We start from the raw sequence: 27,608 nt of genomic DNA, 5'->3' as shown, positions 1-27,608 counted from the left end.
GCCAAAACCCGATCCGATGCTACAGCAGCACTCCGGCGAATGATGAGACCACCATCCCAAAAGTTGACAGGTAGCTCAGTCGGTGTGCCATATCAAGGAGTTGAGGTTGACGCGGTAAGAGCCCAATTTGCCCCGTTCCTGTAGATAACATCCACGCCGACTACGGGCGCCGTTACGTCGGTCAGTGCTCAGTCCTACGCGATGCAGGCCAAACGACGCAACTATGCGCCTGTCTCGGCCACAGTGCCTCCGATATTCGTCCGGCCATACACACAGAAACTGCTGCGATTTCAAGTGCGAATGTTGGAGGTTTTATGCTCCCGGAACCAAGCATTGTCAGGCGTTTGCTGTTGCGGACTGGTGGACCCAGTCTGTCTAGACTATCCAGATTATCCGAATTATCGACAGCAGCCTCAACTGGCAAAAATTCGCAATTTGCCGTCGACGCTTCCCGTAGCGACGACACAACGAATTTGAATATCGGATGGCACCGCGCCAGGCTCTTGGGCCTTCGCACCTCCGTTGCTGTCGCCGTTCTGGGTCTCATACGCCTTAACAATGCCTGGCGCCCACTTGAGGGAGGTAACAAAGCGTTCGTGGACGTCTGCGAGAACCTTGACGCACTTGCCGTCCTGGGTAAGATCCCAACATCGGAGCGTCTTGTCGTCCGACACCGAGAGGAGGTATTTTCCGCCGGGATGGAAGACGAGCGCTCGCACCCAGTTGTCGTGGCCAGTCAGCGACTTGATGCAGGTCCCGTGGGAGTTCCAGATTCGGATAGTCTTGTCCCGTGAGCCGGTGGCCATGAACTCGGCAGGGCTGCTCGCGGGCGGAGGCTTCTTCAGCCCGGCCAGGGTCGCGAGATACGGGTAAGCGGCGGCGGGGGCGATCACGCAGCACTCGTTGAAGTGCTCGTGGCCTACCATCGTCAACTTACACTCCGGTTCCGACGTGGAGCTGGAAATATCCCACAGCCGGGCGGTCATGTCGTCTCCGGCCGACAGGAGGAAGCGCCCGTCGTGCGAAGGGTAGACGTCCCGCACCCAAGCAGCGTGGCCCTGCAGCGTCCTCAAGCAATAACCCGTGTTCACATCCCATATCTTCAGGTTTCTGTCTCTACTCGCGCTCACGAGTAAATTGCCCGGGGTGTCTCCGGCAGGCACGAAGCGGACGGCGCTGACGCTATGATCGTGGCCGGGCAGCGTCCTGATGTTGTTGTACTCGTTCGCCGGGTCCCATAGCTTGATGGTTAGGTCGGAGCTGCAGGAGGCCAACAGGATGCCGCCCCTCGGGCCGCCAAAGTCGATATCCAGCACGGCCCTGGTGTGGCCCTTGATCGTCTTTTCCAGCTCGCCCAGTTCCCAGTCCCAGATCTTGATGGTGTAGTCGTCGGAGCCGGAAGCGATGGAGGTGAAGATGGGGTGGAAGGCGATGCAGTTAATAGTATCGCGGTGTGATTCCAAGGCGTACCGGGTCGATCGAGGGAGCCAGGAAGCCGGGTCTTGGCCGCGCCTGGTGAGGGAAGCCGGCGTCAAGTTCTCGAGCTCGGACTGCAAGGCGGCACTTTTGGACTCCAAGTCCATGACCTAGCTCGGGATTCCGGTTAGCTATCGCTAGGTCCAGCAGTTTTTAGGTTGGTGTGGGCATGCCTTTTTCTGCAGGCGGACGACGCTCGTCCATTTCTTCTCCAGCAGAGACTCGTACCGCTTGGCCGTGTTCGCGTCGAATGCGTCGTCCCCGATACCCAACTCGGCCCTGAGGGCAGCGGCGGCGCTCGACAGGTTGTTGGCCGACAGGTAGGCTATGATGGACCTATGCCTGGGAAGAAGAGGGCGAGAACACGCTGGTTAGCTTCCCCCCCGCCAGGTTGGTTCTCGCCGCGTACGTACAGCTCTTCGGCCTGCCGACTTGTCAGTAGAGAAGCCATGCTGCCGTGTGTTTTCCTCGTGACTGTGGGCCAAGTTGGCCCTATGGCGGGTGCGAGTCGTAGCTCTGCCCCTAGGTCGGTCTGCCTTGCAGTGACGACGAATTGGTGTAGGAGGAATAAATGATATCGTCGGGTGGATTCGATCGAGGCGGTCGAGGTCGAGGTTTCTTTTAATACCAACGAGCCGGGTATACGCATATATGCATACCCACATAGAATTGTCTGTCACTATGAGAATGTACGTAGACGGATAAATCTTAGTTACTAGATACCTATCAGGATGCACTTTTTTTTTATAGCGCCGAGCCCTAAGTCTGTATGTATCTGTATACCTGTGTAGTGTGCATAGGTACCTACGTAGACGTATTCGCTACCTCTTATCTCCACATCTGACAATCCAATATATACGCGTACCTATATAATGAGGTATGCGGGTTATATATATAATACCTATTATAGTCGTTCGTAGAGCATTGGACTCGACTCCCTCCAAAGTCTGTATTCGCGCGAGATTGATGGGACAAGATGACCGATAGAATATCATATATAGTAGAGATACTCTATATACCTATACCCATCACCAATACCGAGAGTTCTACGTCGCCATGCCTCCCAACGAATTGTAGATATTCGAGAACGCCTACCTGTCCTACTATGTAGTCGACGGTGGATCGAGTCCGGTGTGTTGAAATACATACTTACTGGACACCCTAGAAAGGCCTGAGGGTTGGTGTCGCCGACCTGCTGCTCACCACCACTCACAGCGCCCCATGGAGACAGGTCCCGTGACAGAGGCCTACGAGAGGCCGCTTCGCGATACACCGTCCCTATTAGACCCGTGCGTGTACCATGTTCGCTCGTCTATCACGACGAGGACGTGGCCGCAGCGGCCCCAGGCACCACACAGGCGGTGGGACAAGACCACCCAGGTACCTCGCCGGGCCCGCCCTCAAGAACCGAGCCAGCATCAAATAGGGGGTCCCTCCACCCGACAGCGTCAGTCTCGCCTGGGCACGGGTCACAACTGAATTTGCCTGGGGAGGGCGGGCGTGCACGTACGTCTCGATGTATGTAAATACACAGGTGCGTATTTGCGTCTCTGGTACTTGGGTAGATGAACTAGAGAGAAGCGGACGGCGCGCCTGATCGCAAGCATCATCTCCCTACCCGAAACGCTGTCTCGAAAGCAGGGAGCGAGACTTTGTCTGCTTTCCTCCGCCCATCGACAACACGTGTACGTGTATGTATCTACCACACCGTCGCTTTTCCCGTCTGGCCTGACTTGACCGCGTTTTCCGTGGTCCAGTGTGCTCGTGTGGCAGTGTGCTCAGTCCATCAGCGCTTATTTTCCCACAGCTTCGACCTGGCGATGGTCGCAGCGCCCATGCCTGACTGGGGTGGCCGGCCAGCTTCCCGCCATGTATCCCCCCTTCGTCGCCAGGACTATCTGGTGTATGCCAACGCGAGGCGCGTTTTGATGAGATCCCGCAGCCACTCCCACATACTTGTAAAAGCACCCAGGAAGACGGACGGGGAAAGCAAAAGTAGCAAGACGGCCGGCGGGGAACCCCGTTGACATACCTGCCTACCTACCTGGAAACACATCCCTCGCCGCGACTACCGGCTGTCGAGAAGTGACGGACTAGCCCCCATAGTCGCGAGCACCGAGATCGCCGCATCCTTTCGAGACCTACCCGCCAGCGATCACATAACACTGCCCGACAACGTACAACCTCATCGCTCTGCTCCCTCAGCCCCCACGCCTCGCCTCCATCCGGGAGCCGTCTGCATACCCGCGGGCGGAGAGCGAACCCCCCCCCCCTCCCCCGATGACGCAGGAGCGCTGCGCCGAGTGCGGGCGTCGGCGCAGCGACCAGGCGGTGCTGAACCGGGACCCGTGCCGGCGGGCGTGCGGCGAGGGATACTACGTGGCAGCGACGGCGTCAAGCGCAGCGACCCGGCCAAGGGCTGCGACGCGTGCCGCGGCGCCGGCAAGAAGCTGACGGCGTGAACCGCCCCGTTCTGCGTCGGCGGCTACGTCGAGCACGCCTGCGCCGACCGCTTCCACTCCGTCCCCGCGGGCGCGACGTAGCAGGAGGAGGAAGAAGGGGAAATGGGGGGGAGAGGGGGGGGTAGGCTGCTGGCGGGGTGGTAGGGGGAGTTGTGCGCTAGAGGAGGCGCTGATATAAGGCCGCTCGTGAATTTATATATATACAATTGCCGTAGCAGGAGGACACATACACGATAATACGTTATGTATATGTATGTACGGTACGAACTTGACGGGTAGGAAAAGTCTCGTTTTTGTGTAGCTCCGGAACCGACAAAGCGAGACAGATTCCTCGCGCTGGAATTGTCGCGATCGGGTTTAATATCTCTACCCAGGTATCAGCTGCCTCTAGCGTCTGCCAAGCGGCGCCGTCGCCCTCTCGGTCCCTGTCCCTAGTGCTCAAAGCCCCTCTTACAGTGCGCTCCCCTCCCTCGTGAAGCTTTCTAAATCCCACCCTCTCACGCGTCTTCCACTCGACGTCATCGACTCGGCCCGCCATAACACCTATAGCACATACCTCTCTCTCTTCAGCACCTCTGCCCTCCGTCAATTCATCCCGCGCTCCATCCACTATCTTCTAATAGTCTTCTCTACCTACCATGTCGTCGCCCAGCCCAGAGCTGCGGCGCCAAGTCATCGCGATATACAAAGGTCCGTCCGCTGTCCCCCCCCCCCCCCCTTTCCCCTCCCAATGCCCCATCCCCCCCAACCCCCGTAACCCGCCCGACGCTGACGCCGAACGCAGAGCTCCTCTACCTCGGGCGCGAGTACCCGCACCCGGAGGGCTTCCGCTACTTCCGGCCGCGGCTGCACGCCGCCTTCGCCGCCAACGCGCACCTGCGCGACGACGACGCCGTCCGCCGCGCCGTCGCGCGCGCCCACTACATCAAGAGAGGTGTGTTTTCTCCCCCCCCGCCCCCCTGCCCCTCCCCCACCTCTCTCTCTCTCTCTATATATATATGCCTATGCGGATCTCCGCCCCCGTCCGCGGACCTGGCTGACCCGGGCCGAGGCCGAGCGCCAGAAATCGAAGCGCTGTACGTGGAATCGGTAGTGAGAGACAGACAGACAGAGAGGGAGAGAGAGCTTGTCTGCCTGCTGCTCTCACCTCTGCTCTTCTTCCCCTTTGTACCCTTAGTATCGTATCGTGTTCTCTACGTCTCTACTGCACCCTGCTTTACCCTATCTCCCCCCGACACTGTCACGATATCACCCACGGCTGCCTACTTACTCATCCGCACGCGATTGACCCTGTGTATTAATTCATTTCGCGCCGTCACACCCCGCTCCTCTCCGTCTATAGTTGTAAAATCCCAGTCAGTCTCCTCCCCTCCCCTTGCTTCATTCCTGCCCTCCTCCGTGTCACAGCTGCGAACATACGACCACTCCGCTTTCTTCCCCTCTCCCAACCCGGAAACGGCGACATCGGCAGCGGTGGCAACATACTTGTTTTCCGCACACGCACTCGTATTATGAGTTATACGCGTTGACTTCCAGGACCACCTTTCCACCCAGCACCCTCCTCCCTTCCGTCCGTACATACATTCATAGGCACAACATGACATTCACCATCCTCCTACCTAGTCCATCCGTCCACCCTTCGGCCCGGCAGGCGATAGACCCGCCCATTCCACCCAAAACTTGCCTATTCAATTTGTTTAGCAAAAGAAGACAGAAATAAAACCCGGCACGAAAACGAATCAAAATAACTGGGAGCTCGAGCGGTTCCAGAATGCACATGATACAGCATTAGCTTGAGAGCCCAGCTTTCTCCCTTCCCCTTCTTTCCTTTTTTGTTCTTTTCTTTTTCTTCTTCTCTCGACTACTGCTCGGGATTCTCTCGGGGTTGGGTTGGTTAGGCTTGTATTTTAACGTAGTGCGAACCAAGTTGAAATGGTCGTCGCTGATTGTTGCTGTCTTTTTTGGTCGTGGCTGATAACGTTTCGGCGGATAGGTATTACCTGAAAAGGTATCGAACGTTGAGAAAACGATATAGCGAAGCGTGAAGACTAGGCGGAGAGGGGACGCGAGGGAGAGGGGAGGGGAAGCGGATGGCGCCCGCTGGCTTAAGTGTCTCTCAGCTAGGCGAGGCAAGGCATGCGGTAGCTGGTTATCGCCCGAGGTCGCGTCCGCGTCATCAGGCGGGAAGCCTAGTCCGGCGGGCGGAGGCTGAAGGGCCGGGCGTAATTCTTAGGAGGGGGGTGGGAGAGACGACGATGATGATAGAAATCGACAAGGTCGGTTATTAAGGGAAGGGGGGGAAGGCTATCGTATTACGTAGTCGTGCTTTGCTTCTTTCTAGCGCACCAGGCTCCCACTTCCAGGCATTCGCCCCAACTCGTGCCCCCCTCCCGTAATAGATCGTTCATCATCTTGCCGCTCCAGCCGTCCCACTCGTCCTGGCTCTTGCCGCTGACCTCCTTGAGCATGGGCTCGAAGCAATTGATCATCCCGACGACCGTCTCGAGCGCGACCCGTCGTAGGGCGGTTTGGCTGGTCGTCAGTCCCTTACCTCGCGTCTTATCGCCCTTCGTCTCCAGAATCTTGCCTTTTGCTTTCGTCGAGTCGATGTAACTCTTGCCGTCCTTCGTCACCACCCCGCCGACGCCCTCGCGCTCCCACCTGATCTCGCTCAGCGGCACCGCCAGCCGCTTAGATCGCACGTCCATCAGGATGTCCGTTTCCTGCAGGAGATACGCGCCGATGAATGTGCACGGAACCGCCGACAGCCCTCGCGCATCGAGAGCCTTGGTTGCCCAGCCGTTGTACTCGACCAGGAACGGATTGAGGGGTGCGCCTAGGGGTGTGTTGTTTGTCATGACATAAGCTCCCAGCTTCTCGGAGCAATCCTCTTCCTCGCTGCTAGAGTCCGAGTCCGAGTCCGAGTCCATCGACGCCACCGAGATTGGGGTCTTGGGAACGTGTGGTCGTAGCATGCGGATCGTGAAGTCGCTTTCCCAGAACTCCAAAACGCCGCCCGGCTTCAGGATCCGTACGTACTCTTCGAAGAGGTGCCGCGGGTCACGCATCGGGCTGGCGAGAGACATGTCCTTGACCATGATCAGGTCGAATTCGTTGTCGGCCAACGGCCACGGCATCCGCCGGATGTCGTGCTGCACGAACCGCCAATGCATATCCTTGTCGGGTTTCCACGTCTGGTCGAGGCCGGAACCCACCAGGGGTACCACGTCGATGCCGGTAAAGGAGATGGAGGAGTGGCCATGCTGCGCAAAGTAGCGATGACACATCATGCTCCAGAACGCGGAGCCGCATCCGACCTCGAGCACGCGCGACGGTGGCTTGTTGGAGAACTCGGGAGCGGTGGTCGGGCCGCCGAAGAGCTGGAAGAGCATAAGAGTGCGGAGCGACTGGCGATGAAGCTCGGTAAGGTCGACGGGTAGAGGATACAGCAGCGACGGGTCGTGGATGTAGGTGCGGCCGTTGCGGATGATGAACGGCTTCGTCGAGAAGGAGACCTTGGTGGACGCCGAAGTAGACGACGTCGCTATGCTCCCCTCCCCCGAGGAGAGTCCCAAGTTTTCGTTCGAAGTCATGATGCCGCTTGGGATCGGATGAGAAGGGCCCGAGACGGACGAGGCGCTACCCGCGCGATAGCGGGCGGAGGCAGCGGAAGAGTGCTTCCGAGCAGAGCGAGATTGGCTAGGCTCGAAGGGCACTCCGTCATGGTGCTTCCCTTGCGACGACCTTCGGCGGATGGGGGACGCGAAGCCCGCGACAAACTGGATGGGTGAGGTGGGCGTGGGTGGGCGTTGGGGGACGGGAGGAGCCTGGCGATGGAGAGAGTCGCGCTTGTGCAGCCGGTTCTGGCTGGGACCGTGGCCGGGGCAGTGGCGGTGGAGATGGCTGCTATCGTGGCCACCGAATAGAGGAATGTGGACAGATCGGATGAATTTTATAGACTTTGGCGACACCTGCTGGGGCTCGGATTCGGGAGCGGCAGATATAGGGGTAGCAGAACCAGCCGCGATCGACGCGGACGGGACGGCTAGCGACGGTAGCGACGGCGCGAATGCGGGTGCGGGTGCGGATGTGGACGTGGGTGCGGCAGATGCACGAGACGCAGCGTGCGAGCTGCCAGTCTGCGTGGGCGTGCCGCTATTGCCGCCACTGCCGTTGTTGTTGTTGTTGTTGATGTTGTTGTTATTGATGTCGGCGTTGGCTGCGGGAGGTGTAGAGGAAGAAGAAGGGAAAAAAGAGGAAGAGACGGTTGCGGAGCTGCAGCCCCTTACGTGCCTAGTAGCCGGCTTTGCACCCGGGCTTGGAAGAGCAGGCGGTGACGAGGTCAGGGTGCCACGTGTGGTGCTGGTCGTGCCGGTCCCGTTCAATTGCGCCTGTGCTGGTGCGTCTGCTAGTGCTGGCGACAGGGCATGGGCCTGGACCTGCGTGCCGTGCGACGCTCGGGAGGCGACACTGGACGACGACGAAGTTCCGGAATGCGAGTGATACGACACGGGCCTCTGGGCGAGTGGCTGCGGGAGCGTTCCGGGAGGCGGCGGGCGACGTTTGCCCGGGATCCTCGATCGCTTGACGCTGCTGGCGTCGCCGCCCTCTTGTTTCGGTTTCTGCTTCTGCTTCCTCCGCTTCCTGTAACTAGCGATACTGTGGGCGTAATTGCGGGCGCCGCCGCCTGGTGGGAGGCCTCTGTCTCCGACGAGGTCGTTGTCGAGGAAGCTCGTCGTGCTATCGTCAGCGGCGTCCTCGGGAGCCTGGTCTGACGGGTGGTGAGGGTGTTGGCGGTGGTGAGAGTCGGCAGCGGTGGTGGTGCCGCTGTCGTGCTTTTTATTGGCGCTCTGGAGAAAGGTATAGTAGGGAGCGGGGCTCGGGTGCGCATGAGCGGTGGTGCTGATGGTGGCGGCGGGAGTATCAGCATCAGCATCAGCACCAGCACCAGTACCGGTGTTGGTGTTGGTGGGAGGAGTGGTGGAGGTAGCGGAGGCGGTCGTCGTGGTCGTGGTCGTGATTTTTCTACTGCCCGCTGCCGCCGGTTTGATGACTCGCACAGGGGGGAGGTACATGGGCATGCTGTATGCGAACTCCATATTTCCTCCTGTTGCCGCTGCTGCTGCTGCTGTTCCGGTGTCTGCCGTTTGCCTGCCCAGCCTGTGCCGACGTCCCTGTACGGATGTACCTTAGGTACCTTGATGTATCGCCGTACCTCCTCCCCCCCAAGCCTCTATGCGGGTGTTCCGACGGTACCCAAATCCGGACCGGGGTCTCCCCTTATTGTATCGCTCCAGTCCAAGTTACAGGCTTGCAGGCTTGTGTATGAGTAGAGGTACCTCTTGGAGTGTACTTCGCTCGTCGCCCCTGAAGAGGTATCTCTTCTCGATCTCCTCGCCAGCTATCAACCGCGCTTGGTCCTGGAGATGTGGCTCCGAGCCGACTTCGGTACTTTCAATCCCGCCGGAGTCCAGGTACCTCCTCGCTAAAACCCCTCCCTACCTCCTGATGTCGCCCGGCGAATGAGAAACTTTTAGGTAGGTATCCTCGTCTTCTACGGATCGGTGTGGCCCTAAGGGATAAAATCCGATCAAACTTCCTTCAGCAATCCGGAATTGCTGGTTGCCGCTGAGGAATTCCTCCTTTGTTTCTTTCCCTGTTCTCCTCGCCTCGCCTTTTCTTCCCCCCTATTTGTTAGCCGTGGCGAGTTGTCGCATAGGCTTGTGAACTCGTCGCGTCTAATTCGCGAAACAGGTCGACACCCTGGCGAATGAAAACGGGCAAGGAGAATAAAAATAGGCAAGGGAGGGGGGGAGAGGGGAGAGAGGGATAGAAGTCCGTTCCAAGGTCGTTTAGGTCGCTCGTGCTCTCTCCCTGTTTCTCCAAACGCGATCCAACCTCGAGTGATCGGCGGCCCCCGAATGAAATAAAAAAAATGTTGGTTGAAAAAAAAAAGGTCGTGATGTGAATAATAATAGCAGTTGCACCTCTCAATCTGTGTTTCCAATTCCTGCCCACGTCAGCGAGGCGCGCTTCGCTGTCGTGAGTATCGTCGGGTTTTCACACGACGACGGCTGCGCGCGATGCTCACTCCCTACGCAGGCGACGGAGTCCCAAACTGACAGGTCATTCTTGTGCTCCGTTTTTCCTTTAGCAAACCGTGGCCTTGGACTGGTAGGGCCTGTCGATGATTGGGTGCTGGCAAATTCCGGCGGCGCATCCGGTCGACTGGTTTCGTCTCGCCTCGCTTCGCTCCTCGCCCTCGTTTGGGAGGCCTTCACCCGACGGGAATCCCTCTTCTCGTTTCATCAGCCGGTCTTGTCTCCTAATCCGAGCGACGCGCAGTCTGTGCGCGATCTGCCAAATCTGCTTGTCTTGTCTCGACCCACGTACTACGCAGTACAAGCAAGTCCCGACTGTGTTTTATGGTTGCAGCGGAAGGGCCCGCGGTTGCAGAACGATTGGCAGTGTACGTATGTAGGTATGGGGATAAGGCGCCGCCCGTCGTCTGCCCGGCGCAGCGTGGTGACCTTATAGTGCCGTGGCGAGGCTTAGGAGGCGTTGTGGTGGCGCTGGCGATAGTGTCGGTGGTGGTACGTCGTGGTGGTGTGCTCCCCTAATTATTATCTCCAAGCCTCCAAGACTCGAGTTCCCCTCCCCCGCCTTCGCTTATAAGGGCAGTGGTCGCTCGCTGTGGTTGGATCCTAACGGGCGGACCGAGCCCAGCGTGTGCCGACCAATGCGTTATCTCGCAGGCCCTTTGTCAATCCCGGGAACTCGAGGGTTTGCAGGATCTCTGTTCTCTAGCGTTTCTAAGCGATACCCAATTGGCGGATCCCGGCTCGACAACCGGTGTCTCTCTCGGTGTGTCTACAAGCAAGTGGGATCGCGTCAACAGAAGGGCTCCTCCTAGCGTGTAGGGCGTCGGAACATCGGGAGTTGCTTAATTTGTTTTTTTTTTTTTCTTTCCAGCCGTCGGCCACGTCCCGGTAGATGCTCCCACGTCTCTGCTTCGCCCTGTCTATTATTCTTCTTCCTTCTCTCTCTCTCTCTCTCTCTCTCTCTCTCTCTCTCTCTCTCTCTCCCCCTCTGGTGACTCGCTCACATCTCGCACTGCGCCTGTGAATGTCCCTCTCACGTGACCACAGCAAGTCTGCTCGGCACGCCGAGCGACCAGCCTCCGAAATTCTTCCAGGCAGCCCCTTGGAATTGCAGAGATCGTATTTTCCACTTTACGGCTCCGTATGAAGCACGTTCGCTTTCGATGCCTGTCGGCTGCAACTAGACTGGAAGGAGATCTCCAAAAGAGAGCACAGTCCTTCTGCCGATGCTGCAGCCCCGAGGAGTGATGCAACCCGGGCTATTGTTTTCGGTGATTTTGGTAAATGCGTCTTTCTTCCGGCCTCAGCGAGTCGGAGGGAGTGGTGATATCAGGTCACCGCAGGATTGAACAACTGCTCTGACTCTCTAATGTTCGAGGAGTGCATGGCATGTCAAGCCATAAGTACAACCTGGGTGTGGCCGGCTAGTTATGTATGTCACGTCCTCCTAAGCAGCGACGAGCATGCCGGCTCTAATCCGCCTAGCGCCCTTCGGCATCATGGTCACGATGCTTTAACTCATCCTCTTACATGTATAGCGGCTGCTGCTTTGGGAATGCCAACTCCATCTATCAACCGAAACCCAGCGGGTGGACCGTCGATCCCTGCGGGTAAGGTAGGTCGGCGCGCGTGCGCGTGTATGTCTGTGTGTATGTGTGCTCTGTGTATGGTTCCCCCGCATTACGCCCGCATTGACGGTAGGTGATCCAACCGTCCTAGCCGTCGCGCTGCGGAATGGGTAGGGACACTGGCCACACCACGCTGGATCGCGCTGCGCTAGGTATACGCTGTAGCCTACGATCGATCCAAATTCGTAGAATTACGGACCTTGGTCTCGCTAGCCAAATCTGTCCAAGCCGTGTTGGTAACCAGGTAGGGGAGTATTCGGTTACTACTGCAGAGGGTAGCAAATCGGGGCAAGGGAGTGACCACAGTTCGGACAACAAATTCCAGGTAATTGGTCCAGCGGAAGAGAACCTTGAACTTAACCCCAACGACACAACTTCGCGTCGTAAGACATACCTGTGGTTCCGCCTAAGGCACGCCCGGCGTTCGAAGCGGTTCGAGTCGGGTGGTCTGACAACACTCCACCGTACGGTTCGTGGGCTTGCCTATGGAGCGCGGATGGTGCCTTGGCAGGCAGAGAGGCTAGGAATCCTGAATGTAGTTAATAGACAGATCCCTCGTCGTTAGTAAATACTAGGGTTCGGCAAGCATCGCATCCTGCCCCGCAGCCGCGAGCTTACGAAGCTACCGTCGAGGGCAGAAAACCCATGCCTACCGACGACTCAACTACTGGCCTCTCGCTTAGGTAGGTATGTCAGTGCAGGTCAATTCTGTCGAAACGCGAGCCAACTGGTAAGCCAGTAACGTGTCGCCATGGCTTCCCCAGCTTCCAGACTCTTGGCATGGGTGAGAGTATTGAGGCTGAAGTGGCTGAAGAAGAAGCTCGGTGATGAAAGTACCTTCACGGGAGGAGCTTTATCCGTAGATTAGTCGGTGACGACAGAGCCATCCGGGGTTTGGCATACATACGCACAGACCGTCTTGGTAAGGTTTCCTCGCCATGTAGGTAGCCACGTCGAGTCTTCTCTGACATCTCGAGTGCAACCCGGCGTGGAGGAGGAGAGAAGGACGACGGCTATGGCTCGATACAGGTTAGCCATCCGAGACAGAGACGGAGTTACTTACCTCCCTACACTCACGTTTTCAATTATCGATCCTATTCGTAGGGATTATGAGCCGTCCTATATGTGCCAGTGCTATGCCCTAGATGATCGCCCCGCGGTAAGACGGCCCGAGGCTGGGCGGCCGATAGGCAACCGGCACAAGACAACGACCGGACAAACCATCTCTGTTCCCCTCAGTGCGCGAAGGTGAGCATGAAATGGCGTAAAACAGCATGCTATCAATAGCGGCAACGCATATGGAGCCCTTCTCCGTGCTAGGCATATACTTAGGTACCTAGAAGAGAGGTTGAAATACGGGGCGGAGGGGTAGTGTTCGCCAACTACCTAGCACTTGCTGACGTAGGCTCGATTCATGGTGTTGCAGAGGAGTAGTAGCAGGGAGCAGAAAGAATCACGGCGGGGGAGGGGAAGGAGGAAGAGGATAGGACATGCGCATAATCTGAGATAGTTATAGCAGGCCGTTGATATATGGGCAGGCATGCCACGATGGATGGCGGACGGGAAGGACAAGCAGGAGAGGGCATCCTGGATGCGACGACGATGCCGCCTTTGGGGGAAGCAGAGGCACGCAGGCATAGACAAGACGCGACCCCAGTCTGTGGAACGTTTCAGAAGCCGCAGAGGCATTACGGCCAATATCTTGTGGCAGAATAGGGGGTGAAACTGGTTATGCTCTCGAAGCTACGATGCCGGAACGGACAGGGAGATCGGCGAGTGTCCGGGATAGGCTAAGAGGCTAACTTGCACAGATTCCTCGGACTTGGCCCTGGCACAGACGCCAAGTACCTTAGGTAAGTCGTATATACGTCGATACGCACATCAATTGGAATGCAGTGCATGTTGAAGAGGTACCTAAGATACCAATGTCGGGAGAGGGTACCAGGCTCATGCTCAAAATGACGGCGCCGAGAGCCTTGGGAATTCTAGCTGGTATCAGACTCACGTGATAAGTACCTAGCCGAAGTAGTACCTATACGTACCTGGTAGAGGATGAGGGGGGTCTAGCACGGGCCACGAGACTGAACCATATATACCTTGGTAGATTAGGTACCTTAGGTACCTAGGCAGACTTCTCCTGTCGCATACAAACCCAAGGTATCTACATAGGTACATTTACCATGTGAAACATCCCAACTTGGCAGTGCATCGAACCTGGCACGTGACGTGATTCCCGTCAGCTTATATTTTATACCTGCCTCGAAGATGGTCTCTATGAATATTACAGGTACGCAGTTATATTCGGTCAACGCGTAACTGCGGGAAGCATGAGCAGCAAGTCAGGTATCTGAAAATATTTGGGTGGAAGTGCCCGCGTCCTGGGACGGGTAGGTAGCCTCAGGTACCTAGGTACCTACCTTCACCCTACCCTAGGTACTTAAGATAGGTACCTACCTCTTATCTTGAGTCCCTGAGTGCCTCGAGCAGGAACCAGAGCAACTGAGTTCCACGTCTCGTCTTGGGTAGGTAGTCCGAGGATGGCCACCTGGTTAGGTATCTATATCTACCTACCTTTTATACAGGTAAATACCTAGGTAGCTACCTATACCTACAAATATGCCGTACGCATACACTTCCACCTATACACTTACCTCTTGCCTACCTATGTACTATGCTGGTACCTTTACTTCGGTGCTTACGTTAGGTACTCATCCGTCCCGGAAGAGGCCCCACTCTAGATATCCAACCTACGAGAGCTAATTGGTCAGTCCCTACCTCAGCTGTCGGGGAAGGCTCGCGCGCACACGCACACCATCCCTGGAGTGCCGCCGCCGTCCATTCCCTCCCTCACCCTGCTCCCGACCCGACGCACAACCACACATGTAGCCGCATCGCCTCTGGCCAGCATCACCACCATCCAACAGCCTTAGTTGAATAGGCGTCGATACCTCTGCCTCGCGCCTCCGCCTGCTCTGCGCAACTCGCGTCAACCCCTCGGTATCCTTCCTCCCAGTTCTTCGTGGCCGACGTAGCCAACGCCATTGGCCTCTTCTGTTTGCCTCTCCTTCTTACCCTCCCTCTCTTCCCTCTTCGTCTGCGTTTTCCCTTTCCTTTTCCTCCTTCTCCTCCCCCTCCCCCCCTTCCGGCTGCAGGTGAGTTCCGTCCCTATTCCTGTTTCCCTTCGTACATCTGCTCGCCTATCTCGCCGACTTACGATCCCGTCCAAGCCACCTACCTTTGTTCTCCACCCGGTTGGTCTGTATAGAAAAAAAAAATCTGTCCCTCTACACTACCCAGCCGCCCCGTTCACTTCGTCCCGTTGCTCTATTTGCCTTACCGCCCTACGCATGGCTGGGCACCCTTCCCTCGAGCTCGCTGTCGCTGATGCCAGCCATCCTTGACCCGTATAGGCCGGCTGCTAACTTGGCATAGCATGTATCTAGGGATCTAATTTATCACCCGATCAAGACCCTTTAGTCGACAAGCTACACGGACAAAACAGCTAGACAAGCGGTCCGACATTGCCTGTACCTGCTTGGTCTCTGCCGCATATTCACGGCCACGCCAATCACCCCCTCGAGTCTATCCTTTCTTACATCCATTTCCCAGCCGCATTGGCTGTGAGGAAGCCGACAGCAGACCCCGGATATTCCTGGTTGCCTACACAGCCGTCCCCGCCTTGTACAGCTCCTACTCGCTCGAGCCTGGCATTGGAAACCGGGCAGAGAGGGCATTGGAGCTTTGTGAATATAGTGTTGGCATCCGAGTAACTATCTCGCAGCGTCGTCCCCCAGCTTCCCATGCCGCACGACGAGGTTCCCCATCTCTATGCATGGGTGCCCGAGGATTCTTTGTCCGCTCGTTTACTTATTCATATAGGCTACTAAGGAGGTTTGCCGGGAAAGTAATCGTCATACTCTTCGCCGCCTTCCGACCAAGGTGGCGTTTTCATGAACCATTAGCATTCAATACGTATAGCAGACCTCGATACATATTTTACGCGTACCAAGACGTTGATGGTCGTTCGTTGTGCTCCCGGAGAAGAAGAAGAAGAAAGGGCAAGTGCGGCTCTCAGCGCCAGAAACACCACTTACCGCCCGCCAAGATCATACTCAACTCAATATATCCTCTGAATCCTGACTCCCCGCCTCTACCACCCGATTTTCCCGATCGCGCGGCATGTACGCTCCAAACCACCAGCAGGCCCACAACGCGCGCCTAAATGGCGTTCCCAGCAATCGCGGCATGGCGCCGCAAATGATATACAACTTTGTCCAACCCCAGGGCGCTCACCAGCCACATGCCCATCCGCAGCAGCATCATCATGCCCTACCCCAGGATCATGCTGCCCATACTGCCGCGTCTGGTACCATCAACCACTCGGCCTTCTCCTCCGGCCTGATGTCGAGTGTCACGCCTTTCACGCCAAGTAGCCACCAGAACGGTGCTGCCCCGGGCTCTCGCGGTGGCCAAACGCAGTCATTCAGCGAACACTGGAACGAGCAGCTCAAATCGTTGAAGGAGTCCGAGCGTGCCCACGCTACCATGACAGAGCAGCATCAGCCGCACTACTTTGCCCGGCTTCGGGCCAATGAGAATAAGGGCATCGGTTTGGCCCTCCCAAACGCGGCCTCTGCTGAGACGGCAGTCGACGGAGAACTGGAGGATAGGGGCCGGCCCGTTAATGTCGACAAGGCCCTAGATCGGCAAGACTGGTTCAACATAGATTTCAGTGGACAAGGGCTTAAGAACATCTCAATAATGCTGTTCGACAACTACGCGTTCCTCACAGAAATTTATCTCGCGTCGAACAACCTCACACACTTGCCACGCGAGATAGGCCAACTTCGTTCCCTTAAGCATCTCGACGTATCGCATAACCGGTTGACAAGCCTACCTCCGGAACTCGGCATGTGCACTCCCCTTAAGCAGCTGTTGCTGTATAACAATCTCATACAAACGATACCCTCAGAACTCGGTGCTCTACATTTTTTAGAACTTCTCGGTATCCAGGGAAATCCTCTAGAACATGAACAGAAGCAGAGGCTGATGGAGGAGGGCACCAAGGCCTTAATTGCCCACCTGAAGGAGCAAGCTCCAGGTATGCGACCTTCGACGCCCCCATCCATTCTACACAATCTTCCCCTCATATGCGCATATGTGCTTATGTCTCGTCACCTGACGGTCCAACTCGAAACTGATATTGTGCTCAGTGCCCATGCCGCCCAATCCCCGAGCCTTGATCCCCATCCAAGAGGACGTGGGGTCGGATAAGGAGCATATCCGCGTCATGTCGTGGAACACCCTTTGTGATAAGTACGCCACGAGCACGCAGTATGGCTATACCCCTGCTAGTGCTCTGTCCTGGGAGTACCGAAAGGAGAGCATAATGCGAGAGTTCCGGGAGAGGGACGTGGATATTCTCTGTCTCCAGGAAACCGCCATGGACGCATTCAACGACTTCTTCACGCCCGAGCTCGCCAAGCATGGTTACGAGGGTGTGTTCTATCCCAAAACCAGGGTCAAGCATCTTACCGGGAAGGACCAGCAGTCGGTGGATGGCTGTTCGATATTTTATAAAAGCGAGAAGTACATCATGTTGGACAAGCAACTGGTCGATTTCCGACAGACTGCCATCAATCGGCCGGATATGAAAATGGCTGACGACGTGTTCAACCGGGTCATGCCCAAAGATACTATTGCTGTCTACTGCTTTTTCGAATCCCGGTTCACAGGAAATCGTTTCATCGTCGTGAACGCCCACCTCTGCTGGGAATCTTTCCTGGCCGATGTCAAGGCCGTGCAGACGGGTATCTTGATGGAGCTAGTGACGAAGCAGTCGGAGAAATACACGAGGAAACCGCCGCTCCCCATGAGCGAGAAGATATTACCCAGGAGCGAATCGTCGGATGGGGATTCTGGTGTTCCTGCGGCTGAATACCCCGAGCCGGCCCCCAGCCAGGAGTACCGCAACAATACCGATATCCCCCTGCTAGTCTGCGGTGACTATAACTCCATGGCGGATAGCTCCGTTTACGAGTTGCTAGAGAAAGGTCGAATCCCCCCTGATCACCCCGACCTGGTAGGCCACTCGTACGGAAATTTTACCCGAGACGGCATTGAACACCCCTTTAGCCTACGCAACGCGTACGCGCATCTCTTTGGCACATCAGACGAGCTCACGTTTACCAATTACACTCCGACATTTTCTGGTGTAATCGACTATATCTGGTATACTACTAACACATTGGACGTGGTCGAGCTGCTGGGTCCTCCGGACTACGAATACCTGAAGCGTGTACCGGGGTTTCCCAATTACCACTTTCCTGCGGACCATATCCAGATTATGGGCGATTTTGTTTTTAAATCTCGGAAGGAGAAGAAGGTGGCCGCCGACCAGGACAGGTCAGGCGGTTCCTCGAGGTCGTGAATACGGCCGGGCCGATCGAGAGACGTGCTGGGTTGCTGGGTAGAGGCGGAGTGCCGAGCCCAAGTCTCGATCGGCGTTTACCCGAGGAACGGAGCGTAGGGGTGTCGCGGTCCTCTCAACCCTCGAACATGGGATGTCTTAGAAAAGAGCAACGCGTGCCAATAACACCGGATATGCGCGAAACCCGGCTCCAGCAGGAAAGGCGTTGGGAGGATTCCCCGGATACGTGGTGCATCCAGGAAGGGACGAACGGGGCCAACTTTAGCGAGAGATTTCTTCTCATACTTGAAGGACGAAAGGGCGAAAATCTTTTCTGTTCTTTTCTTTCCCTCTCCTTTTAGCAGAGAAAGAAAGACAAAGGTAGGTAAGACAGCCGGGGGGATTGGACATCTTCGGACGGCTGAGGAAAGGGGAGCAAAAGGGGCGGGATCACCAGTTTTCGCCATTCGATCTTGGCGTCGAGACCTGCGTTTCCGAAGAAGTTATTTTTTTTGCCTCCTTTTTTGCTGCTGCCGTATTGGCATTGAAGCATCATGTATCCTACCAACGATCGGAATTGCACAGAAGAAATGGCGCCTTCCACTCTGCCAACACGCTGCGTCTCTTTTGTCCTTCAGGACTTGTCTACACACAAATTTGCCACATTTCTCTGTCCGCCCTCGTATACAGCACCTGATGCGGATATGAGGGCCAGTGGGGTGAATAACTGGGCCGACTTTCTAGCTCGCCGGCTTTGGCGACGCTTCTACCAGCGCAGGTCGACCTAGACAGTAGCCAGTAGACGACACGAAGGTAGTATACATCTGTCACAGGAAAACGCAGACGCGTACACTTCCCATTTGGAGACGTAGGCTATAAAATTCGCCCGTGACGATGAACCCCGAGGCTAAACTGACTTGTGACCAATTCTCCTTAAGTACTGCCTCTATCGTTAGAGCTACGTACCCGGGGATCGTAGCAACGCGGCGTAGTTATATGTATACCTTAAGTATGATTGCCTTCAATGCCACTTTATAAAAAGTAACACACCTACTATTTACCTATCCAACTCGTCGAGAGGCATGTTGAGGCGCTTTTCGTTCCCTTCACGCAATTCATCACCCAGATGATGCCGGGGAGGGAGATCAGGGGAAACGTGCCTCCAGTACCTAGGCATCTGACGCTCTCGAAATATTAGAAAAAGAACTTTTCAGAACCACCATCCCTATCCATCTGCATCTCTCTCTCTCTCTCTCTCTCTCTCTCTCACCTTGTTCTTGTTTCTATCTGAGGGTGCGGAATGCCAAGGTGCCACGTCGCTCGGAACTCCGTTTGGATTTTCGTCTAAAAAGACCACCGTACGCTTCGGACACATAGAATGGGCTGAATAGGCGTGTAGTGGAATGGTTAATACGTTGTCTCTTGAACAGATATCCAAGTGAGACAAGCGAGAATATCCACAACTGAGCTGTTCTACATAAGGTATTAATAGATACACGCGAGCTGTCTAGGTAAGTAGGGCAGACCGTTCAAGAACTCGGCAACCGATCTCCTTGATCAAGTCTTCAAAATCCTGCATATACGACTTTAGGACGAGGACAGCATCCTCGTCCCCTAAAAGCCTATCAATGGTCTCGACGTCAATTCTCATATGCTCCTCGTCGGTGGTACCATTTACAATCGACAAATTACCCAAGCCCAGCGTGAGCAGACAGAGTGCTACTTCCTTTGGGATGTAGTACTGCGTCGCGAGGCGTCCTACAACGCCTGAGGCGAGCAACTCTCTGTTCCCTCTCAAGAGCGAGAAGGTCTGATATATAACACCTCTTGGCTTCAGAAATGCGCGCAGCCCGATATCGTACCCGCTGTCCTCGTCAAAGCGATTCTGAACGATCTGCGGCTTCACCTTGGCGGCATCATACAACTTCTCGAAGGCAGGAAGGGAGAAGTTAGACGCGCCCAGCGCACCAATGCGGTCTGGAACGAAGGTTTCGAACACCTTCCAAGCAAGGATATTGTCCTGATCATCCTTGAACGGAGCGTGTAATAGCAGGATATCGATGCGATCTACCTTCAAGTGCTGGAAGGATTTCTCGATCGACTCGTGGACTTGGGCCTCTAGAGGCTGGCAGACCTCGTAGGAAAGCTTTCCCTCAGCGTGGGCCCACGATGGCGTGAACTTGGTTTGGATCTTTCATCGGTTACTTTCTTAGTCTCCGCAGGGCTTATGAGGGGCGCTCGGTGAGATAGCTCACGAGTAGGTCGTCTCTTGCTAGACCTGACTTCAAAGCTCCCTGAACAGCGTCTCCTACGAGAGCTTCGTCATAGGCTGTGGGATAGTTGGCCGTGTCGACGGCTCTGAAGCCATTTTTCAGAGCCAGAGTAGTCAGGCGACTAGTATCACCGTGCTTGGAACCGGTGCCATAAACAAGATATGGGTGAACACGGCCTGACGAGAGCTTCAGGGGAACGAAGCGCTCAGCGAAGTCGTCTGAGGAGGGCACGCATACCGCCATGGTCGAATGATCTGTTTACTCCTGAATTCGAAACCCAACGTTAACCATGCCACGATATAATTGTTGAATAGAAAATGTCTTACGTTGCTAAAGACCTGATATTTCAGCACTAGTAACATCGCGTACAACAGCATAGACCCAGATATAAAGGCGCACGTCGTGCATCCTTGTGAAGGCTGGCGGCCTTGGCACTCTACGACATCTGGATAGTCTTGGCTTGCTTCGGCCCTACCCATTCCACCTCATTACCTATCAAAGAAACGGCCTCCTGCGTTGGGGATCTTTCCAACCCCGGGCGCTTATCGTAGCGCCCCCTCCCTCCCTCATTCCTAGAGGGGATGATAGGGTAAGATAGGAGGAGCACCAATAGCAGTGGCTAGAATATAGCTATGCTGGACGCAACGAATCGGTGATATTGGAACACCACACACTCGAGTCCTAAAACGAACCGTGCTATATGCTTTGATTCTGATTGCTCGACAGTGTAAAGAAATGGCAACGAGCCGTAATCTGATTTCAGTGATGTTATAACTGTCGCTACTAGCACCGGATACCTGATGGACGGGGTTGACGACATTGTGAACCTTGCCAGCGGATGAGCGAGAGGGTTAGCCTCTAGTCCGATGGTTGATGAATTAGGACGTCGATCCTTCTACTCATATTACCGAGGTTACCAAACTTGGGGCAGCCAAAGGGCCTATCTACTTAACTACCCTCCCCTTTGTGGTCAACAGGGTGAGTCCCTTCAAAATCTAGCATGTCTTTCCAGGCCTTCACATTGCCGGGAGCGTTGGGGACCTCGTTGGCAGCTTCTGTCGCCCAGTCGTAAATCTTGTCAAACCTCCTGCACTGTCTGACTTGGTCCTTTTCTGCTATATAAGTGAGAGTGGTTGTGTTCCAGCCAACCGGTTCAACGGTGACATCTCCGAGACACATAATAATCTCACGAAGGTATTCGATGCAGTGTACTAGTATTAAAAGTTAATTTCGAAGAACGAGGTAATCTCTCATGTTCGAGCGACGTAACGTACATAAGTGAAGTTGCGCAAGGTGACCTCCGTCGAATTCCTCAAAGCGACCTGGGTAAAAGATGGTATATCGAAGGCGGCTCTAGAGAGAAAGGGAAATATTAGGAGCTGATCGCCAAAGCATAGGATACGCTCAACTCGAGAGGCACCTACGAGGCAGTGGAGCTGGTGGATGGCTCCCAGTACACCAACGTATGAGTCGGTCGTATTCCACTCCTTCGCCGTCACTTCCCCAAGTCGACCGGCTTGGTCGGCCGTCAACCGCGTCAAGCCAGCTAAGTAAAAAGCGCTGTATGTTAGGGTCTGTTACGAAGCTGACCAAGATGAACAAACAAATACCCTCAACTATTTTATTCCAAGCCACGTCGGCCTTGCTCCCGGGAGGGCCGAAAAATTCCGTCACATCGCCAGCGACAATTCCCGTGTGGAATTTCCGTGTTTCGTATTCCACAGGAACTTGTGCTTGCCCTAGGTGCTCGATCTCGGGCCGGTTGTAATAGTCCTCCATCAGCCACGAATTCATACGGTGAAGTGAGCTGAGCCAGAGGCCGAAAGTGACGATATTTGTTATGACGAGAGAGCAACTGAGGGTCGTGTATAGCCGCGCTCTGTGAGATCTCCGTTGCCAGCTCGCAGCTGGCATCACGGTTTCTTCTGATGCTCTGGACGAACTGTGATCTAACTCAACATCCGTCATCAACCTCTCGCGAGATTCCGCATCGCCGAGAGGTTCGGCGTGCTTCTCGTAGGTCTTCTTCCGGAGCGAAAAGAAAAACATTTCGCTCAAGGAGGAGTTTAGGGCGGGGAGAGGGCCACGCGTCTAGACAACTTGAGTCTCGGGCGGGTTGAGAGTTGAGATAAACTGAGCTCGAAGCACAGGGTGTAGGTAGGTGGGAGCTGAAGACTCTGCATACTGGAATATTACGCCAAGCTTGTCGCCGGGACGTATGTTGAACGGAATCCGACTTGACTTACTGTATCCGCTTAGGCTATGCAGGCTTCCCGTACGGCGTGGTAGAGGAGGGGGAGACGAGCAGCCTCTAGGCTATTGGGTAAGCGGTAGGCTATGCTGGGCGCCGCGTGCAAGCAGAACCCAGACCGGGCCCGGATAGGGTCTAGGACGAGATGCGAGGCCGGCAAGTAAACACCGGGTAGCTTAGGCTATGCAGGTCCACATAACACCGCGTGGATCACCGAGTTGCGAAGTCCCCAACTTTGCAGTTCGCAACACAGAAGGGGAAAAAAAAGGATTCGAGGGTATTTTAAACCTGGCTTCGCCAGTCTCACTTACCTGATGCCGCCATCAATTTTCCTCAACAACACAGATCAGTCTCGAACAATCTCCAACATAACTCTTCTCTCTCGACGAAACGACACGTCTTTCAACATGAAGTGGCAACTCTCCCTCCTGTCCCTGGCCTCGCTGTCAGCTGTCTTAGCCGTGCCGACTGGCAACCCGTCTGGTAAGCCGCTATGCTCTCTGCCGCAATGGAACTGCTTCAAGGGGATGGAGTACAACAATATCGCGTGGAAACCGGTAGATGAGGGCCATATTACGCGATAGCGGCTGCCTATCTGGTAGAATCTGTGGTCTTGCTTATCCCCGGCAGACTCGCATCGCTAACTCGGACTTTTGCCAGCGATCGCACGCGGAGTGACTGAAGTGAAGGCGCGCAGCGCTGAGCAGCCGGAACCCGCCAGTGCGAAAAGAGATGAGGAGGAAGTGGAGTTATTGGTCTGGGGATCGGGTCGATGGCAATACGGAGGAAAGGCCAAGAGGGACGGGAACGAGGCTCAGGCCTAGAAACGATTAGCTATTCTGACAGCATCGAGACTGGGCTTGTGGTTTCTTCCCTTCTTATTTTCCCCAACTCCTTTCAGATGACGCTGCGCACAGCTTGATGCGTGCATCACTTCGACTACGAACTGTTTCTTTGGGAGGACTTCGACTCAACAGGACCGCCTACTTGGGTAGGCAGGGCTTTTGCAGGAACATCGTGTACACACATTAGGCATACCGCTTCCAATACAGTGTTCTTCACTAGACGCGAAGATACCAAGAGGGAGAGTAGGACAAACTTGCTACCGCAATGAGACGAAGGCCCAAAAAGCCGCTGTCTACATGTCTATGTAGAGTATCGCGATGCGTGGTAGGTGCATCACTAAGGCCTTCCCCATGACCTACAAGGCTAAACACAGCCTTGAGATATGTGAGAACACCTAATATACTGTGCCCGTAGCATGCTGAGCTTGAGATATATGACATATGCTCCATTATTCGAGGTTTGTGTTTTGATCCACCCGTATATGTTGATACTATGTTATCACGGCATCCAGAGTATCTTTAACAATATCACTGGTGTGAGGGTAGATGCCGCAAATAGTACCTGACAGGGGCGTAACTGGTTGACGAAATATTTATACATGGCTACAGTATCGAGGGGATCATTTAATGCTGCTCTGGTCGGATCATGCCCATCATCGTGTTGCTTGCTGGCCTACCTACTCCGACGCCCTGTCCAAACCCCCCGGCGCCACATCACGCCTACTCAACTTCGTGGTGCGATTTATCCAACGCCCACTTGTGGATCCCTTCAAAGTTGCGACATTGCCGGACCGTATCCCAATGGATCGCGTACTCGCCCTTTCTCTCGCTCCAGCTGATGGGGGCAATGTTGACGTCCGAGAGGCACATCAAACTCTGCCGGATGTAGTCGAAGCAATGTGCTAGATCCAGTTAGCACGCGCGGGGACGACTTAGCTGCCCTCCTCCTCGGCGATGGGGTCCTTGCCTGTGTGAAATGAGTCGCCAAGCTGGACTGCCGGGTCTGAAGCGTAGAGCCGTTTCCGCAGAATGTTCTAAGCCGACGGTTAGTCTCGTAGGGTAGGGTGCACGAGGAGGTGGCCGCGCTCGGGATAGCAACTGACCAGGCAGTGCAGCTGATGGAATACCTCCAGAATGCCGACGTAGGACGTCGGATCTTGTTGGCTCCTGGCTGTCGGCGCGCTCAATTTATCGGCCTGCGCCGCCGTGAGCCTGACCAGCCCGGCTATTCAACGAAGAAACGTAAGTAAATAAATACCGCAGTCCCGTCTGTGACGGGCGCTGGGGTTCCCACCGTCAAGAATCGTGTCCCAGGCAGCATCCGTCGACGCATTTGGCGCGCCGAAGAAGGGCGTCTTCTCCCTCACGCCGGTGCGGAACCGGTAGAGCTCCATCTCAACCGGGATTTCGGCTTGGCCCAGAAGCTGCACACCGGCGTCGGCTGGCGCGTGCGGCGCGCGCTGTGCGAGTACTATGATGACCCAGAGTAGAACGATCGATACCAGTAGGTTAAATCCGATGAGGGCGAAAAGGAGCAGCCGGTAGATATGCGTGGTTCTGTGGCTCGCTTTGGTTCTCGAGATCACCCTAGCCGCGCCTGAGGGTATTGCGGCGCCGTCGGACTCGTCGCCATCGTCCTGCGGGTTAGCCTTGTCGCAGTCTTCGTCGTCGTGCTCGCCGACAATCTTCCGGTACTGCCCACGCTGGGACTTGTAGCCGCCCAACCCGGACATCTGGACGGCGCGAATTCGTGAATCGATTGTGTATAGGAATTTCTGCTAGGCGCTACCAGGGAAAAAGAAAACCGCGCTGGCTAGCTATGCTATACCAACCTGCTCTGTCGGAGTCACGGTGGCAATGATCGTAGGTTGCCCCAACCTGCCCCTCTGAACGCCACTTACAGAGGGATGAAGATCCCGCGGGTTGCTGAGTAGCCGTAGCCGTATGCGACTCGGGCCTGCATACCCGGGGGTGCAAGGGGGGGGGCGCCAAGTCCCGGCTGCCACATGCATAGCCTATGCTGAACCTATTACTACCGCCGAACTCATATTGCTGCCGCACTGGGCTATAGCTAGATGCCGACGTTTTGGTATTATCGCCGTTATGGGCGTAATATCTATTACTCGGTTTTAATATGCATAGCAAAGGTTGTTTTTCTGCAGTTGCCATTTCTCGTTTCTTTTGCCCCCTTTCCCGTATCCCCTTTCGCACTCCTTGGCTGCCAGCTCGGGGATTTGATCTATGTGCAATGGCATATTACTCGGCTCTCCCATCCGCTGGCTCTACGTCGCTAGGCTTACAAGAAAGGCAGCAAATTGGTGAAAGCCAGCCGATGATACCTGAGAAGGAGTTTGAAGACGAGACCGCAATTCCGCAGAAACAAGTTCGCCGTGCTTCTCAGTCGATTCTTCTCTGGATCCCACATCTCCTCCTCATTGTCACCTATTGCGGTGTCATACTTACCTGGTCTGGCTTTAGGCCTCATTCGCGTGGTCTGTCTCGCCATCTCCTTAGTCTTAAAACGGGACCGAATCCCCATCTAGATTCTAATATGGTAGTTTTCAGGGGCCGACTGCGCTTCGCTTTCCAACGGGCCGGTGGAGCACTGGGAGGCAAGGTTTTTGGGGACATTCTCCGAGATTGGCGACTACTTCAATGTTTCGACGACAACAGAACCTACACCCGGGGCACAAGCGGCGTGGCAGCGTGTTCAAGAAGGTACGAATTCGAACGATGACTATCGCAACCTCGTCTCTAACCCACGGCCCGGACAGACCAGATCAAGCCCGTAAGGAGGAAGGATGCCAACTCCGTCCGAATCAATCGGGCATACATAACAAGTCACGAAGCCGGAGACCCGCGGGCTCTCTCTCATATTCACAGACTCCACTGCTTGGTAAGGTGGCACCAAGGCCTGTTGCGTTCACTCATGGAGACCTTTTCTTGCTAATACGAGTCAACTGGCTCCCGCAACAACAGCACGTCCTTTGGAGACGTTGGCACGGGCAGATAACGGAAGAGGAAACCTTGGCCGGCATAGCCAAGGAAGAGCACGACGGTATGATACGCACCTCGGGGCTCGGATATGTTAGAAAAGGGCAAGATATAACTGACGACGTTAGGCCACTGCTTCGAGATTCTTCGATATGCGCTGATGTGCGATAGCAGCCTAGTCATCAAGAAGGTCGGCTGGACGGGAACTAGGAATATCCGCGAAGGCTGGATAGACGTGGCTGCGTTCTGTGAGGACCCCGAGCTTAAGGGGGTTGAGGTTGGAAATAAAAATGGCGGTAAAGGTGTCGAGTCTTAGAAGTGCCCTTCTTCGAATTAGTAGCTTGCTCAATACCCTTGTTCTTCGGCTGCTCAGTTATTAAGGTCTAGCCGCACATCGATAGGCAACTCTTAATAACAGGGCCGTAAGGAATACATTCTCCCGTTATATTCTTGCTCCTTCTTTGGCTCTTGATACTTTCTCCTCTCCCCTCTTCGTGTCTTGGTATAGTTCCGTCTGCTGAGCCTAGTCTCCTGGGCGGCTCTAATGTCTCAGTGGCTACAACGCGTATTCTGGATGACTTCGGTAACTACACCAACTAGGTACGCGCATTATCCCACTAACTGGTGTTTCTGTGTTCAATTACTGTCGAGCGGAAACGAAGCCGACGTTGAGTATGGGTATGTCGCAGTACACACCAATGCATATACACGGTAGCAATACGGGGGAGGTCCTGTGGGGGGAATGCTGACTACAGTTAATGGGCATATTTGAACACAACTAGTTGAACCTCGACTTGATGCACTGTAGACATGTCTTGACCTAAGCCGATAATGCAGGAAAATACTACTATATTATCTATAACCAATCCTTACGCGGCGGAACGCTCTAGTTCAGCTACCCACATTCAACACGACATTCCGAGTAGGGTCACTAATATGTGATTTCGTACTCATCATAGGAAAATGTCGAAGCCTACACTTCCACATTTGGAAGGCAGGCATGTATAGCCTCCGCCGCGGCTGTAACTGCATAGGCATCAGAGCTGGTTGATTCAATGTCGTAGGCAGATCATTCAATAGGATGGAGTTGGGCATGACTTGGCATATTAGACAAAACTTCTCGTTCCGACTCGAAGACGGTAAACGGCCCGGCCCGGGCCATTATTGGA

At 55.2% G+C, this 27,608-nt stretch overlaps 9 protein-coding genes across 9 annotated transcripts; 4 read left to right on the top strand and 5 right to left on the bottom strand.

Moving 5' to 3' along the window:
• Positions 1–413: 413 nt before the first annotated feature.
• On the bottom strand, positions 414–1,927 carry GGS23DRAFT_603956 (nuclear distribution protein nudF; the record flags this gene model as incomplete). The annotated part of the gene is made up of 3 exons (XM_051519540.1): positions 414–1,586; positions 1,650–1,818; positions 1,890–1,927. 3 exons carry the CDS (start codon positions 1,925–1,927, stop codon positions 414–416), a joined length of 1,380 nt encoding a protein of 459 aa, XP_051374092.1.
• Positions 1,928–3,933: 2,006 nt separating this feature from the next.
• On the top strand, positions 3,934–6,230 carry GGS23DRAFT_558972 (uncharacterized protein). Its single transcript, XM_051515789.1, has 4 exons — positions 3,934–4,628; positions 4,723–4,872; positions 5,002–5,014; positions 5,932–6,230. The coding sequence occupies exons 1-4, from the start codon at positions 4,577–4,579 to the stop codon at positions 5,981–5,983; spliced, it is 267 nt and encodes an 88-aa protein (XP_051374091.1). The 5' UTR covers positions 3,934–4,576; the 3' UTR covers positions 5,984–6,230.
• A 20-nt stretch (positions 6,231–6,250) lies between these two features.
• GGS23DRAFT_603955 (uncharacterized protein) lies at positions 6,251–9,037 on the bottom strand (the record flags this gene model as incomplete). Its single annotated transcript, XM_051519539.1, has 3 exons — positions 6,251–7,805; positions 7,899–7,918; positions 8,228–9,037. The coding sequence occupies 3 exons, from the start codon at positions 9,035–9,037 to the stop codon at positions 6,251–6,253; spliced, it is 2,385 nt and encodes a 794-aa protein (XP_051374090.1).
• Positions 9,038–15,624: 6,587 nt separating this feature from the next.
• On the top strand, positions 15,625–18,136 carry GGS23DRAFT_424289 (glucose-repressible alcohol dehydrogenase transcriptional effector). The gene is made up of 2 exons (XM_051513788.1): positions 15,625–16,768; positions 16,881–18,136. The coding sequence occupies exons 1-2, from the start codon at positions 15,847–15,849 to the stop codon at positions 18,095–18,097; spliced, it is 2,139 nt and encodes a 712-aa protein (XP_051374089.1). The 5' UTR covers positions 15,625–15,846; the 3' UTR covers positions 18,098–18,136.
• Positions 18,137–19,466: 1,330 nt separating this feature from the next.
• Positions 19,467–20,697, bottom strand: GGS23DRAFT_558963 (Aldo/keto reductase). The gene is made up of 2 exons (XM_051515788.1): positions 20,332–20,697; positions 19,467–20,267 (listed from the first exon to the last, which is right to left on the bottom strand). The coding sequence occupies exons 1-2, from the start codon at positions 20,590–20,592 to the stop codon at positions 19,584–19,586; spliced, it is 945 nt and encodes a 314-aa protein (XP_051374088.1). The 5' UTR covers positions 20,593–20,697; the 3' UTR covers positions 19,467–19,583.
• Positions 20,698–21,042: 345 nt separating this feature from the next.
• On the bottom strand, positions 21,043–22,686 carry GGS23DRAFT_558960 (uncharacterized protein). Its single transcript, XM_051515787.1, has 4 exons — positions 21,960–22,686; positions 21,774–21,895; positions 21,624–21,702; positions 21,043–21,560 (listed from the first exon to the last, which is right to left on the bottom strand). The coding sequence occupies exons 1-4, from the start codon at positions 22,396–22,398 to the stop codon at positions 21,298–21,300; spliced, it is 903 nt and encodes a 300-aa protein (XP_051374087.1). The 5' UTR covers positions 22,399–22,686; the 3' UTR covers positions 21,043–21,297.
• A 102-nt stretch (positions 22,687–22,788) lies between these two features.
• On the top strand, positions 22,789–23,717 carry GGS23DRAFT_558958 (uncharacterized protein). The gene is made up of 2 exons (XM_051515786.1): positions 22,789–23,083; positions 23,261–23,717. The coding sequence occupies exons 1-2, from the start codon at positions 22,915–22,917 to the stop codon at positions 23,422–23,424; spliced, it is 333 nt and encodes a 110-aa protein (XP_051374086.1). The 5' UTR covers positions 22,789–22,914; the 3' UTR covers positions 23,425–23,717.
• On the bottom strand, positions 23,706–25,362 carry GGS23DRAFT_558957 (uncharacterized protein). The gene is made up of 4 exons (XM_051515785.1): positions 24,740–25,362; positions 24,549–24,670; positions 24,413–24,479; positions 23,706–24,347 (listed from the first exon to the last, which is right to left on the bottom strand). Exons 1-4 carry the CDS (start codon positions 25,176–25,178, stop codon positions 24,166–24,168), a joined length of 810 nt encoding a protein of 269 aa, XP_051374085.1. The 5' UTR covers positions 25,179–25,362; the 3' UTR covers positions 23,706–24,165.
• Positions 25,363–25,508: 146 nt separating this feature from the next.
• Positions 25,509–27,071, top strand: GGS23DRAFT_558954 (uncharacterized protein). Its single transcript, XM_051515784.1, has 5 exons — positions 25,509–25,937; positions 26,011–26,163; positions 26,220–26,341; positions 26,425–26,562; positions 26,614–27,071. Exons 1-5 carry the CDS (start codon positions 25,580–25,582, stop codon positions 26,647–26,649), a joined length of 807 nt encoding a protein of 268 aa, XP_051374084.1. The 5' UTR covers positions 25,509–25,579; the 3' UTR covers positions 26,650–27,071.
• Positions 27,072–27,608: the final 537 nt, after the last annotated feature.

The sequence above is a fragment of the Durotheca rogersii genome (assembly GCF_024521655.1).
Source record: "Durotheca rogersii strain YMJ 92031201 chromosome Unknown GGS23scaffold_5, whole genome shotgun sequence".
Lineage (NCBI taxonomy): Eukaryota > Fungi > Ascomycota > Sordariomycetes > Xylariales > Xylariaceae > Durotheca > Durotheca rogersii.
Note: the sequence above shows the minus strand (reverse complement) of the source record. Positions and strands in the feature narration are given on the sequence as shown.